The 15228-nt window shown below is 43.7% G+C and overlaps 2 protein-coding genes across 2 annotated transcripts in view; both read right to left on the reverse strand.

Annotated features, from left to right (window-relative positions):
• The window catches only part of LOC115134687 (copine-8-like), a 106121-nt gene extending 104535 nt beyond the window's left edge, over positions 1 to 1586 (reverse strand). The window contains exon 1 of the mRNA XM_065022358.1: positions 689 to 1586. Within this exon, the coding sequence (XP_064878430.1) occupies positions 689 to 783 (95 nt within the window). The 5' untranslated portion in view covers positions 784 to 1586. The remainder of the gene's footprint in view (positions 1 to 688) is intronic.
• A 1275-nt stretch (positions 1587 to 2861) lies between these two features.
• Positions 2862 to 15228, reverse strand: part of LOC115133947 (kinesin-like protein KIF21A) — a 72079-nt gene continuing 59712 nt past the window's right edge. Inside the window, exons 29-35 of the mRNA XM_065022359.1 lie at positions 9780 to 9916; positions 9500 to 9674; positions 9050 to 9214; positions 8646 to 8763; positions 5593 to 5763; positions 4967 to 5166; positions 2862 to 4872 (exon numbers count right to left, since the gene is read on the reverse strand). Coding sequence (XP_064878431.1) covers positions 4779 to 4872; positions 4967 to 5166; positions 5593 to 5763; positions 8646 to 8763; positions 9050 to 9214; positions 9500 to 9674; positions 9780 to 9916 — 1060 coding nt within the window. The 3' untranslated portion in view covers positions 2862 to 4778. The remainder of the gene's footprint in view (positions 4873 to 4966; positions 5167 to 5592; positions 5764 to 8645; positions 8764 to 9049; positions 9215 to 9499; positions 9675 to 9779; positions 9917 to 15228) is intronic.

The following is a 15228-nucleotide window of genomic DNA, read 5'->3' on the forward strand; positions in this document are numbered from 1 at the left end:
GTTAAATGATGTCCACAGTGAGTCTTGTGACTGACCGTGTGACCAACCAGCCGCGGAAGCATCACCTCATTCTGGTAGAAGGAACTCCGCGAGTACCCCGGGCTGAAGGAGGCGCGTGGCTCTTACGCAACATGGAGCCCGAGCCAGCCAGATGCGGCTCCAGTTGTACTTGTATCTGACTGGAAGTCACATCTCTCCGGGGAGATGCAGTTAAAGCATCCATAAATTATCTCAGTTGCATCATCCATTTTCTGGACGGCGGTTTGTTTAGTTAATTGGAGCCCAAATGGAAGCCCGAGAGCTTTCACGTTTGGAAACACTAAAAACCACGTTGTTCTACGGTCATAAACTTGATTTAAACATTCCTCAAATGTTACCTTGATTGATAAACCTATAAAGCAATAATGATAATGGTCAAACCGACAGATATATTGAAATGTTTATCATTTGGTTAATGATTAACAGACGTTTGTTTTCTGGCCACATAAAATAAAATGAATTGTTAGTGCTAGAATGCTTGATGGAAATATATTGAAAACTTGACTAATTTTAGACACTAAACTATTTATATTTTGCAGTACGTCAATCATCATAAGCACCGTTCTCCATAGTCTTAAACTGCAAGCATTCCGATTCCACTTAATAGCAATGTGAAGGAATGCTGAAAGAGCCCATCTAGCCTACTCACCGACACGACACAGTGAGCTCAACTTTGGTGGCGGGAATGGCAGCAGTGAACGGGTCAAAGTCTCCAATACACGCCATATTCATAAAGCTACTCATCGTCGAAATCTCCCGTCAAACAGTCCTTTTTCGGTCGTATAAAAGGAAGCAACCGTTAAAACGGTGCGCTGCTTAGGGTCGCGGTTGCATGAGGAAGCGAGAGGAGTGTTGCCCACAACAGCCCAGCGTCATGTGTGACTGTTGAAAGATTCATCTCATTCTAGGATGCAGAGCTGAGAACGAGGTACTAGCCTATTATATGGGTGATAGTGCGGAGGGTGGGAAGCTCACAAGGTCTGCCTAAACACTTGCAGAAATACCATTAAAAAATTAAAAAAGATAACACATTATAGGAGGCCTAAAGGCTACTGTGCTAATGTTTTTCGGCAGCCATTGCAAATGCTTTATTGCAGAAATTAACATAAGGATTTGTAGCCTGATAATGCTTTGAAAGTATCTACTGAATGATAATACATTACAAAGAAAGACATCCTCGAGGAACACATTTCTTTGACACTACAAGGACATCATGGGCCACCTGGTTTTCATTGCCACTCTCTGGACCTTTCCAAATAAAACAATTTGTTGTCAAGACATTGAGTGTCCACCTGGTTTCATCTCAAAATAGTATAGCAGGTTGATTAAATCATATTGCACGCCAGCACACACAGTTATCCGCTTGCTTGGGTTTTGACAGCGATGAAAGTGAGGAAGACAGGCGCACCAAAGCCAGGTGAGAAGAGACCACCTGAGCAAATCGCTCAATTAACAAGTGACTGATTTCTCAACCAGACGCAGCAGCCCAGTGAGCTGAAATAGGAACACCTGCGTCAAATTAGATTATAGTTTAGTCTTAAATTAGCGTTTTAATCAGTGTGCCCAATTGCTGATTGATTGCCAAAACGTATTATCTTCAGGCGCAGTTGCTGAAGCCCAGGGTCTTGATCTTTTATATCCTGAGACAGAATGGCTTTATCCAATCTGCCATTTACATTAAAACACGTTCAATGGGTTTATTACTTTAAAGCCATAATCTGGAGTTTGTGTTTTGGGCCAAGGTCATTCCCGACACAAGGGATGGGGTTGCAGCTAGTCGCTATCGGATGTTCTGCGGTGCTGAATTTGGGAACTCCCCTATCGCCTCTGCCCATGGTTCTGAAGGGCATTATGCACTTAAGTCAACATGCTCTGTAAATACTGTAGGGTAAGAAAGCTATAGTTTCAACAACAAAAAATATAGTCACTATACAGATCATTCAATTGAAAACATTATACACTTTGTCTAGTAACTATTGGTTATAACATGTATTAATTCCTAAGTCTATAACTAATGTATTAACTTATTTTTGTTTTACCAGAAATTCAATTGTCAACACACACGTAGGCTACCAATGAGTTCTATTCTGAAAATCAAACAATATTCTCTGCGATAAAATCATGATCAAAATCACAGCTGTTAAATCATTTACGGTACAATTTCTATTGCAAAGGGCATACTACAAACTGAGACACGGAACCGGAAATTCAGAGACCTTTGCTTTACTCTGTAGTTCTAAAATTGAATGTCATATCATCACAAATACCATCAGTTAAACATGCCTTAAACATTTAGGGCCGTTTTTTCATTGTTCAGGACTAGCCTTATCTGTCTCTGAGAAACTAGCCCTTACGTGCAGCAATCCTTGATCTAGTTCAGTACATTTTATGACAATAGTCATTTTGAAAATAGTCTGAGATTTGGTTCTGGTTTTCCGGATGAGTTACAAGTAAATAACAGTTTTCACTTAGATGTTTGTGTTCCAACATTGTATTGTAAGCAATGAGGTCATTACAATGTACAGCTAGCCATTCTGTGCCTTGCTTGTTGAATAATTACAAGTTACACTACTGCCATCTAGAGGATACATCTGGTTAGTATTTTGAAAATAAAATGCTATTTTGAAACCCTGCTTCCTTCCAGTAAGCATAGATTTTTAACGTATGTGAATGCAATGAGGTGAAAACCTTACTTTCACTTATCCAATCAGGTTCGTAGATCAGTGAGTACTATAGCTCCCATCCCTGTAGTGCACTTCTTCATCAGTGCTCTCCCCTCACCCTCCCTCAAAATAAACAGACCAAGATGTCCACACATAGGGTGGTTTTTGAAGGATGACATTTATTTCACCAGGCATCTGACATCAGAACTGCTACAGTACAGAGTCAGACATTTTGGGGAGGGTCATCTACAGTTAAACCCCAGAGGGGAACCCAGGATTGGTTTTAATACATACAGTTTAACAGAACAAGAGAATCAGGGCTGCATCTGAAATTGCACCCTATTCCCTATATAATGCACTAGCTTTTGACCAGGGTCGATAGTGCTATGTACAAAAGTAGTGCACTATATAGGCAATAGGGTGCAATTTCAGACTCAGAACAGGAAACATAACAGGCTGACACAGGGTCAGGGAGAGAGGCTCTGTTCAAAAGCATTAAGAGTGCTGTTAGAACACCGTCTCCGAACTATGGTCCTCAGTTTCCCTTGTGGAGCGAGTTTTGGTGATCAACAATGCTAACCTTCAGTTGATTTCATCATACAATACTGTTAACATATAGATCATGTGTTGCTGGCTGCTGCTACTTGTCCTTTAACATTCAATAGTCCCAGCAGACAGCAGATACAATTAATTATTTGACAGTTAGTTCAGCTTACACCATAGTTGGGGTCAATTCCATTTCAAATCTAGTAAATTTAGGAAGTACACAAAAATGTCATCTCTAATTTGTGTTACTTTCTGAATTGACTGGAATTGAAATGGTATTGACCACAGCCCTGGCTCACAGCAATCACAAATATGTCAGTTGTAATGTGCAGTAAAACTGGCACACAGGATACAACCACCACACACGGGGGACTTCCAGGACCAGGATAGGAGGCTTACAGTACAGGCACAAGTAAACAGCTCCTCTCCTCCTCACACTTTACATGATTATATACAGTACGTAACTACGGTTACCATGTGGACCTCACCTGGGGTCCAGAACAGAAGACCTCTATGGGTCAAAGGTGAGCAAACAACTTAGCAGCACAGGCGTTAGGTTAGTTCACAACTTTTAGAGGGAGGGTGTGGTAACAGCATTAAGAGGAGAATCGTACATTACTACATAGATATAAATTATGAGCAGTGGACGAGTGAGTGAAGACAATCGGTGTATCCTCAAAGAGACATTGTATTTGCACATAGAGTCAGTAAGGATTACGTGTAAAGACGAAGATAGCAGACAGAAGGTGACTGACTGAAGGCGTTTTCCAAGTGGTTACAAGAGTATTGTTAGTTAGTGTATCCAGTTGACAGGTTGACAAGTGCAAGACAAGTTTCACAATTTGGTCAGCTACAATAAGTGGGAGCTGAATTCGAAGCAAAATAACATTTAAACCAAGCGGTGATTTAAGGGGGTGCGGTGATTTGTCAGTTGACATAAAGCCACATTGATATCAGATAAGGAGGGACAGTGGTTCTGCTTACAGTGCTTCTGTTCCTTTGCTGTGCCACTGGAGAACCTGGTCCAGGTCTTGTAGGCCAGCTACAGAGCCCAGTGGCCAGCTACAGAGCCCAGTGGCCCACCCATCCTCTTTTCCTCCTCTCCGCACCACTCGCCTTCATTAACTCCCCCAGCCCAGAAAGACCCTAATCTGCCTCTATATGTGTGTATGTGTGTGTGTCTAAATATGACCCTTGTGGGCTTACTATATACTTAATATGAGCTGAGAGGGAAAGATATCTTACCAAGCAAACAGATAATTTATTCTGCAGAAGTCAGTGCAACTGCCAGGCAGGTTAGACTAGATACATTTCCCTAAGGATATATCTATCTCACTCTGGAGAAAGACTACAGCTACTTTTGCTGAGATAAGATTCCAATCCTGCGGGCTTGCACAGTTTTCATGGTTACAATATGTGGGGGCTGGGGGGGGGGTGGTTTCCATGGTTTCCAAGGTGAAAGGTCAGAGGTAAAAGTGCTAGTCAGCAGCATCCAAGGTTAAGGGTCAAGACGGGAGGTCACAGCTATGTTCAGTTATTGGCCACCTCGTCAGTGGTGTCCGCCGTTGTCTCCAAGGTGCTGTCGAGTCCCCCCCGGGCACGCCAGATCTTCACTGTTCGATCACTATCAAATTACAGAGCAGAAAAACAGTGTCACTGCAATGGCTGCATCCAGGCCCTTGTGTGTGTGTGTGTGTGTTTGTGGTTCTGTGACTCACTCAGATGCTGTGAAGAGGTGGCTGCTGTTGGTGGAGATGCCGTTGATGGGGCTCTCATGGCCCTTGAGTTCCCCCAGGGCCCCCAGCGTGTCTGTGTGCCAAAGCTTGAGCACCCCTCCTCTACAGCCGCTCAGCAGGGCCGGAGAGCCAGGCACCACACCCAGGGCACACACCCAGTCACGGTGGGCATTGGGCACTAGCTGTTAGACATACAGACAACTTAGTACATACAGACTTCGTTTCCCATTCAACTAGTTTTCAGGTAGCAGTGTTTATCAAATAACTTTCCATTTAAAATACCTGCCCCTCACTTCAAGCACCACCTCCCCAAAAGCATGATTCACCAAAATAGTGACACTTCTTCCTCTGTTACACAGATGAGCATTTATTGTCATGAATCTTCCCCTGGTAGTCGCTGACTGGAAAAGTCATAATCTCTCATTTTAAACCTAACCCTAAATGAAGAAAACTAATTTTAAACCTAACCCTCAATGAAGAAAACTCATTTTAGTTTGCATACATTTGTACAAATAACCAATTCTGACTTTGCAGCTGGCCCATCTAGAAGAAATCTCTCAGTTCTGGCTCCAGGGCAAGATTCATGCCAATAAACATCAATCTCTTACCTGCAGTAGGTCTTTGCGGGCTAGGTCCCACTTCTTAATGCCGTTGTCCCTGGAGCCACTGAAGAGGACGTCCCCCTGCACCACCAGGGACTCGATACCATCGTAGTGGGGAGGCTCAAAGTTGTGTGTGGGGCTGATAGCACCCAGGGCCCCCTCTGTCACGTCAAACATCTGAAACAGAAACAGCACTAGTCAAACAGCCCATAAACAGCACTAGTCAAACAGCCCATAAACAGCACTAGTCAAACAGCCCATAAACAACACTAGTCAAACAGCCCATAAAACAACAGCCCAAACAGCACTAGTCAAACAGCTAGCACCAGTCAAACAGCACACTAGTCAAACAGCCCATAAACAACACTAGTCAAACAGCCCATAAACAACACTAGTCAAACAGCCCATAAACAACACTAGTCAAACAGCCCATAAACAACACTAGTCAAACAGCCCATAAACAACACTAGTCAAACAGCCCATAAACAGCACTAGTCAAACAGCCCATAAACAGCACTAGTCAAACAGCCCATAAACAACACTAGTCAAACAGCCCATAAACAACACTAGTCAAACAGCCCAAACAGCACTAGTCAAACAGCCCATAAACAACACTAGTCAAACAGCCCATAAACAACACTAGTCAAACAGCCCATAAACAACACTAGTCAAACAGCCCATAAACAACACTAGTCAAACAGCCCATAAACAACACTAGTCAAACAGCCCATAAACAGCACTAGTCAAACAGCCCATAAACAGCACTAGTCAAACAGCCCATAAACAGCACTAGTCAAACAGCCCATAAACAGCACTAGTCAAACAGCCCATAAACAGCACTAGTCAAACAGCCCATAAACAGCACTAGTCAAACAGCCCATAAACAGCACTAGTCAAACAGCACTAAACAACAAAAACAGCCCATAAACAGCACTAGTCAAACAGCCCATAAACAGCACAGCACTAGTCAAACAGCCCAAAACAGCACTAGTCAAACAGCCCATAAACAGCACTAGTCAAACAGCCCATAAACAACACTAGTCAAACAGCCCATAAACAGCACTAGTCAAACAGCCCAAAACAGCACTAGTCAAACAGCCCATAAACAACACTAGTCAAACAGCCCATAAACAGCACTAGTCAAACAGCCCATAAACAACACTAGTCAAACAGCCCAAACAACACTAGTCAAACAGCCCAAACAGCACTAGTCAAACAGCCCATAAACAGCACTAGTCAAACAGCCCATAAACAGCACTAGTCAAACAGCCCAAACAACACTAGTCAAACAGCCCATAAACAGCACTAGTCAAACAGCCCATAAACAACACAGCACTAGTCAAACAGCCCATAAACAACAAACAGCCCATAGTCAAACTAGTCAAACAGCCCATAAACAGCACTAGTCAAACAGCCCATAAACAACACTAGTCATAAACAACACTAGTCAAACAGCCCATAAACAGCACTAGTCAAACAGCCCAAAACAGCACTAGTCAAACAGCCCATAAACAACACAAACAGCCCATAGTCAAACAGCCCATAAACAACACTAGTCAAACAGCCCATAAACAACACTAGTCAAACAGCCCATAAACAACACTAGTCAAACAGCCCAAACAGCAAAAACAGCCCATAACACACTAGTCAAACAGCCCATAAACAACACTAGTCAAACAGCCCATAAACAACACTAGTCAAACAGCCAACACTAGTCAAACAGCCCACACTAGTCAAACAGCCCATAAGTCAAACAGCCCAAAACAGCACTAGTCAAACAGCCCATAAACAGCACTAGTCAAACAGCCCATAAACAACACTAGTCAAACAGCCCATAAACAACACTAGTCAAACAGCCCATAAACAACACTAGTCAAACAGCCCATAAACAGCAAACTACTCAAACAGCCCACAAACAGCAGAGAATCAGCTAGATTCAAACAGCCCAAACAGTACTAGTCAAACATAAACAAACAAATACAAAACAACACAACAAGATCCATATGCAAACATGAAACAACATGCAAACAGAAAATAGTCAAACAGCCCATCGCCTAGTCATACTGAAAGGTCAAAACACAATAAGTAATTCAGAGATAGTCAAACAGCCCATAAACAACACTGTGCCCAACTTCTTTTCAAACAATGAATATAGAACCCAAACAGCCCAAAACCTCAAACACACACACTAGTCAAACAGCCCAAAACAACACTAGTCAAACAGCCCAGCCCCACACCAGCACTAGTCAAACAGCCAACAGCCCCAAACACCCCGTAACTCAGCCCCATAAACACACTAGTCAAACAGCAGCCCCAAACACACAACACTACTCAAACAGCCCAACACACACCGTAACTCAGCCAAGATCCACAAACACAACACTAGTAAAAGCCCTCAAAGCCCCAAACAGCCCAAACACCGTAACTCAGCCCCCATAAACAACACTAGTCACACCGTAACTCAGCCCCACACACTAGTAACTCAGCCCCACACCCCGTAACTCAGCCCCAAACACACCAAACATGTAACTCAGCCCCACACACGGTAACTCAGCCCCACACACACGTAACTCAGCCCCACACACTAGTAACTCAGCCCCACACACCGTAACTCAGCCCCACACACGCCCATAAACACACTAGTAACTCAGCCCCACACACGGTAACTCAGCCCCACACACGGTAACTCAGCCCCACACACCTCAGTAACTCAGCCCCACACAGCCCCACACGGTAACTCAGTAACTCAGCCCCACACACGTAACTCAGCCCCACACACTGTAACTCAGCCCCACACACCGTAACTCAGCCCCACACACCGTAACTCAGCCCCACACACCGTAACTCAGCCCCACACACCGTAACTCAGCCCCACACCCCGTAACTCAGCCCCACACACCATAACCCAGCCTCACACACCATAACCCAGCCTCACACACCATAACCCAGCCTCACACACCATAACCCAGCCTCACACACCATAACCCAGCCTCACACACCATAACCCAGCCTCACACACCATAACCCAGCCTCACACACCATAACCCAGCCTCACACACCTTGATGTAATGGTCCTTGGAGCCGCTGATGACCAGATCCTGACCGTTCCCGCTCTGGTCCACAGTCAGACACATGACTGGACCCAGGTGACCAGTCAGCTTCCCTGTAGATACAAATCTGACCAAGAGAGAGAGAGAGAATATTGGGATTTAATATGATAGCAAATCTTCTGAGATGCATTGCATTCCTGCAAGAAAGACAACTTGGAATGACAACACTCACTGAGAGAACAGGTACAAGCTCTACCACAGATCAGCAAGGGAATCGACATTCAATACAAGCCGTAGCCTCTATCAAAGATCTGCACATTATAGTAGTGAGAAAGAGAGAATTGTTCTGAAGACAGAGCCCTTTTCTGGACTTGGCTCTGACAAAATGACTGCCATGCTGTGCCATAGCGTACCTTCCTACGTCCCAGACTCTGACAGAGTTGCCGGCGGCGGCATACAGGACAGAGCCGCTGGGGTTGAGGGCAATCTGGTTGATCTGGTTCTCTCCTGCCGGGATGGTGACAGTCCGGTTGGTGCTGGACGCACAGGCATCGCCAGGAGTCACCTGACCAGAAGACCTGTAGAATATGATGAATCTGTTAAACACTTCATTCTATACGACAAATGACCTACAAATCCAGGTAGATGCAGGTAGATCGTCAAGTAATTAATCCCAGATTGTCTTTATTAACAACAGGTGTAGTAACACTTGCACTGGTGTTATGATTGAGTCAAGTTAATCATATACTGGTGCTACAGATGTCATATTGTGTAGCCTGTACCCCCCAAAATTGTTATGGTGTTGGCCCTCTTATGGCGTTGACTTTACGGTGTTGACACTGTTTCTGTTTCTCGACACTCACGTGAGGGTGCGGATGCACTTGGCTGAGTCTCGGATGTCCCAGACCTTGATGTAGGAGGTGGAGACGGTGAAGACCAGGCTGGAGCTGTAGCGGACTGACACCACATTGTTGTGGTGACCTGCCAGGGACATGATCTCCTGACCCGTTACCAGGTTCCACACCTTACACGTACGGTCTGGAAGGATAAAAACAACAAGACATGAGACATTATTGATCTGTGATCAATTAAAGTGATCCGCTGATGAAGGTGAGTGAGGAAGAGAAGTGGACAGAGACTGACCTTTGGAGCCGGTGAAGAGGAGGTCATCAGTAGAGTCGACACACAACACCGCTTTAGTGTGACCCTCAGCCACGTGGACACACTGTAGTGTTGCTGACCGACTGCCCTTTGAAGAGGGCACTGGGTTGATTACCCCTCTAGAGAGGAAGAAACCACACACACACACAGAGATGTCAATAGTAGGGTCAGAGAAAATGGTGACCGGTTTCCGCCTACCACTGCAGGCACACATTTACATGCCAGTTAGCAACATGCTGCAAATGAAAGTAAAAAACGAAGTACCCAAAGTGACAAGAACAGTCAGGCTAACAAGAGCTGAACGGAACCATACAAAGGACATCACACTGCCTGAGACACGGGGCAGACAAGTAGAGGTTGGTGGCGTAACTGGCAGAGATTTTCAATACAGCTGAAAGTAACATTTTGTTCTTCATATCAACACAATCCTTCTACAATGACAGTACTTTCACTTGAAACTTTAATTCTTGTACTTGAATAAAAGTTGTTGGGTGACAACAAAAACAAGTCGTTGTGCAGGACACACCAGATAAAACGCACCGTGTGACTGTGTAAGGAAATGACATAGGTGGAGACTTCATCCACGCTATGTGAACAGAAGGAAAATAGATCATTGGAAAGGAAATCTGAGGAAAATGCTTAAGAAATCCTACCAACACATGTCCTGTGCTACACGTGGATAGAAGACACTTGATCATTGTTACTCTCCCTTCCGGGACGGCTATAAGGACCTCCTCCACCTCCTCTTCGGCAAATCAGAACACGCCTCCATTCTGCTCTTCCAGAAACTTAAACAGGAAGCACCCATGGTAAGGACTGTTCAAAGCTGGTCTGACCAATCAGAATCTATGCTACAGCTCAGCCTTCAACACAATAGTGCCCTCCAAGATCATCACTAAGTTCAGGGCCCTGCGTCTGAACCCCTCTCTGCACAACTGGGCCCTGGACTTCCTGACGAGGCGACCCCAGGCGGTGAAGGTAGGCAACAACACCTCAGCCACGCTGATCCTCGACACACGCTGATCCTCAACACGAGGACCCCACAGGGGTGTGTGCTCAGCCCCCTCCTGTACACCCTGTTCATCCACCTCAATCATCAAGTTTGAGATGACACCAGCGGTAGGCCTGATTATTAACAATGACGACACAGCCTACAGGGAGGAGTCGAGAGTCCTGGCTGAGTGGTGCCAGGAAAATAACCTCTCCCTCAACAAAACAAAGGTGTTGATCTTGGACTACAGGAGACAGCAGAGTGAGCACACCTCTATCCACATCCTGCAACATCATTTTGCTGAAATGTCATTTGATCTCTGAGAAATTAAGCTAATCGATTACTCACTTTATATGTACATACTGTATTCTGGACATAGCTCATCCTATATAACTACTGCTGTACATACAGTATTTTTCCTACTTATATATTGTCCATACACACACACACACACACATAGCATTTTGTTGCACCTGCTTTAACATCTGCTAATCTGTGTATGCGACAAAAAAACGTTGATTTGATTGACATTTTCAATGATCTCTTGTGGGTGTGGGAAATGGAAGGTGATCTAGAACAGGACAGGGGAATTCTGTGTACAATAAAGTTTTCTAAAATATAAATCTTGCTAGAGGAGAGGTGACAAAGTGTCATGAGTGGTTTAGATGTAGCTCCTAATGTGCAGTTGAGAGAGAGCTCACCAATCCCAATATCATTGCCTACCTAATGTATGCAGCATACCTGTAAACAATAGATGTGATTGGTCACTTGACTGCCAAGGACTCCTTCTTGCTCATAACATTTGTTGTATAGACTATAACTAACTTTTTGAACTAAAAGCAATGGTCATTACTTATTCAATGCGTATAACTTAACTATAAATGTATGCTTATTACTTATAACTTACAATGCTGTGATAAAGTATTTGCCCCCTTCCTGATTTCTATTTTTTTTTGCACATTTGTCACAGATCAAACACATTTTAATATTACACAAAGATAAAACAAAATGCAGTTTTTAAGTGATGATTTTATTTATTAAGGGGGAAAAAACTACTCAAACCTTCATGGCCCTATGTGAAAAAGTCATTCTCCCCTAAACCTAATAACTGGTTGTGCCACACTCAGCAGAAACAACTGCAGTCAAGTGTTTGTGATAACTGGCAATGAGTCTTTCACATCGCTGTGGAGGAATTTTGGCACTCGTCTTTGCAGAATTGTTTTAATTCGGCCACATTGGAGGGTTTTCGAGCGTGAACCACCTTTAAGGTCATGCCACAGCATCTCAATCGGATTCAAGTCCGGACTTTGACTGGGCCCACTCCAAAACCTTTTTGTCCTGCTGCAGAACCCAAGTGCGCTTCAGCTTGAGGTCACGACCTGATGGCCGGACATTCTCCTTCAGGATGTTTTGGTAGAGAGCAGAATTCATGGTTCCATCAATCACAACAAGTCATCCAGGTCCTGAAGCAGCAAAGTAGCTCCAGACCATCACATTACTACCACCACCATATTTGACTGTTGGTATGATGAACTTTTTCTGAAATGCCAGATGTAACGAGACACACACCTTCCAAAAAGTTCAACTTTTGTCTCGTCAGTCCACAAATGATTTTCCCAAAAGTCTTGGGGATCATCAAGATGTTTTTTTGCCAGATGTGAGATGAGCCTTTATGTCCTTTTTGGTCAGCAGTGGTTTTTGCCTTGGAACTCTGCCATGGATACCATTTTTGCCCAGTCTCTTTCTTATGGTTGAGTCATGAACACGGACCTTAACTGAGGCAAGTGAGGCCTGCAGTTCTTTAGATGTTGTTGTGGGTTCTTTTGTGACCTCTTGGGTGAGTCGTCACTGCACTCTTGGGGTAATTTTGGTAGGCCGGCCACTCCTGGGAAGGTTCACCACTGTTCCAAATTTTCTCCATTTGTGTATAATGGCTCTCATCGTGGTTCGCTGGATTCCCAAAGCTTTAGAAATGGCTTTGTAACCCTTTCCAGACTGATAGATGTCAATTACTTTGTTTCTCATCTGTTCCTGAATTTCTTTGGATTGCGGCATGATGTCTTGCTTTGAGAGCTTTTGGCCTGGTTCTATTTAATTGATTTCTTGATTCAACAGGTCTGGCAGTAATCAGGCCTGGGTGTGGCTAGTGAAATTGAACTCCGCTTTCCAAAAAATGTGATTAACCACAGTAAATTCATGATTTAACAAGGGGGGGGGGGAATTACTTTGTCACATAGGGCCAATGAAGGTTCGGAAAATGTTATTTATTAAGGGAAAAAGGCTATCACTTAAAAACTGCATTTTGTGTTTACTTGGGTTATCTTTGTGTAATATTAACATGAGTTTGATGATCTGAAACATTTAAGTGACAAATGTGCAAAAACACAAGACATCAGGAAGGAGGCAAATACTTTATCACAGCACTGTATGTCTTCCTCTTACTTATCCTGCGGTCTGTCTGCTCTCTCCAGACACCCTGTCAGACGTACAAATACGTTGCCTTGGCTACGAGGACGGGTGGAGGGGGAGGATGGGGGAGACGGGGTGCTGGCGTCCGAGTTCCTCGTCTCACAGCTGGTACAATGGACAGGGAGGCTGAGGCTCAGTTTACATACATAAGCAGAGGACAAGTCAGTTGCCTTTGAACTGAGTGTGTACAGTGTACAAGTTCTCTCTCACACACACACACACACACACACGCACCCCAGTGGAAATGCACATTCATGGACGCACACACATACACTACCGGTCCAAAGTTTTTAATTTTTTAAATGACCATTTTCATCATTGTAGAATAATAGTGAAGACATCAAAACTATGAAATAATACATATGAAATCATGTAGTAACCAAGAAAGTGTTAAACAAATATATTTTATATTTGAGATTCTTCAAATAGCCACCCTTTGCCTTGATGACAGCTTTGCACACTCTTGGCATTCTCTCAACCAGCTTCATGAGGTAGTCACCAGGAATGCACTTCAATTAACAGATGTGCCTTCTTAAAAGGTCATTTGTGGAAATTCTTTCCTTCTTATTGTGTTTGAGCCAATCAGTTGTGATGTGACAAGGTATACAGAAGATAGCCCTATTTGGTAAAATACCAAGTACATATTATGGCAAGAACAGCTCAAATAAGCCAAGCGAAACGGCAGTCCATCATTACTTTAAGACATGAAGGTCAGTCAATACGGAACATTTCAAGAACTTTGAAAGTTTCTTCAAATGCAGTTGCAAAAACCATCAAGCACTATGATGAAACTGGCTCTCATGAGGACCGCCAGAGGAATGAAAAACTCAGAATTGCCTCTGCTGCAGAAGATAAGTTCATTAGAGTTACCAGCCTCAGAAATTGCAGCCCAAATAAATGCTTCACAGTAACAGACACATCTCAATATTGACTGTTCAGAGAATTGCTGCAAAGAAACCACTACTAAAGGACACCAATAAGAAGAAGAGACTTGCTTGGGCCAAGAAACACGAGCAATGGACATTAGACCGGTGGAAACTTGGAGACCAAATTGGAGATTTTTGGCTCCAACTGCTGTGTCTTTGTGAGACATGGTGTGGGTGAACGGATGATCTCTGCATGTGTGGTTCCCACTGTGAAGCATGGAGGAGGAGGTGTTATGGTGTGGGGGTGCTTTGCTGGTGACACGGTCTGATTTATTTAGAATTCAAGGCACACTTAACCAGTATGGCTACTACAGCATTCTGCAGTGGTACACCATCCCATCTGGTTTGTGCTTAGTGGGACTATCATTTGTTTTTTTCCAACAGGACAATGACCCAACACACCTCCAGGCTGTGTAATGGGTATTTTACCAAGAAGGAGAGTGATGGAGTGCTGCATCAGATGACCTGGCCTCCACAATCCCCCGAACTCAACCAAATTGAGATTGTGTGGGGTGAGTCGGCCTACTGACTTAAGGAAATGCAGCCAACAAGCATTTGTGGGAACTCCTTCAAAACTGTTGGAAAAGCATTCCAGGTGAAGCTGGTTGAGAGAATGTCAAGAGTGTGGAAAGCTGTCAAGGCAAAGGGTGGTTATTTGAAGAATCTCAAATATAGCATATTGAGAAACAGAAGTTAATCATATAATAAGCATAAGACTTTTTTGGTTACTACATGATTTCATATGTGTTATTTCATAGTTTCGATGTCTTCAGTATTATTCTACAATGTGTAAAAAATTAAGAAAAACCCTTGAATAAGTAGGTGTAATAAAACTTTTGACCAGTAGTGTACCTCAGATAGTACAGGCTAAAATAAATAAACTATCCCCTTCTTCACTTGATTTTAGAATGCTTTTAAAACACAGGATGCTCTGCGCTCATTTCTGAGACTCAGCACAAGTCTTTTCATGTTTGGGCGAAAACATAGAGTTGAGCACGCTCATCACCTGGGGTCCTGAGAACTGATCGGGAAAGACCGTTTGTTC

The sequence above is a fragment of the Oncorhynchus nerka genome, linkage group LG9a, assembly GCF_034236695.1.
Source record: "Oncorhynchus nerka isolate Pitt River linkage group LG9a, Oner_Uvic_2.0, whole genome shotgun sequence".
NCBI classification, from domain to species: Eukaryota; Metazoa; Chordata; class Actinopteri; order Salmoniformes; family Salmonidae; genus Oncorhynchus; species Oncorhynchus nerka.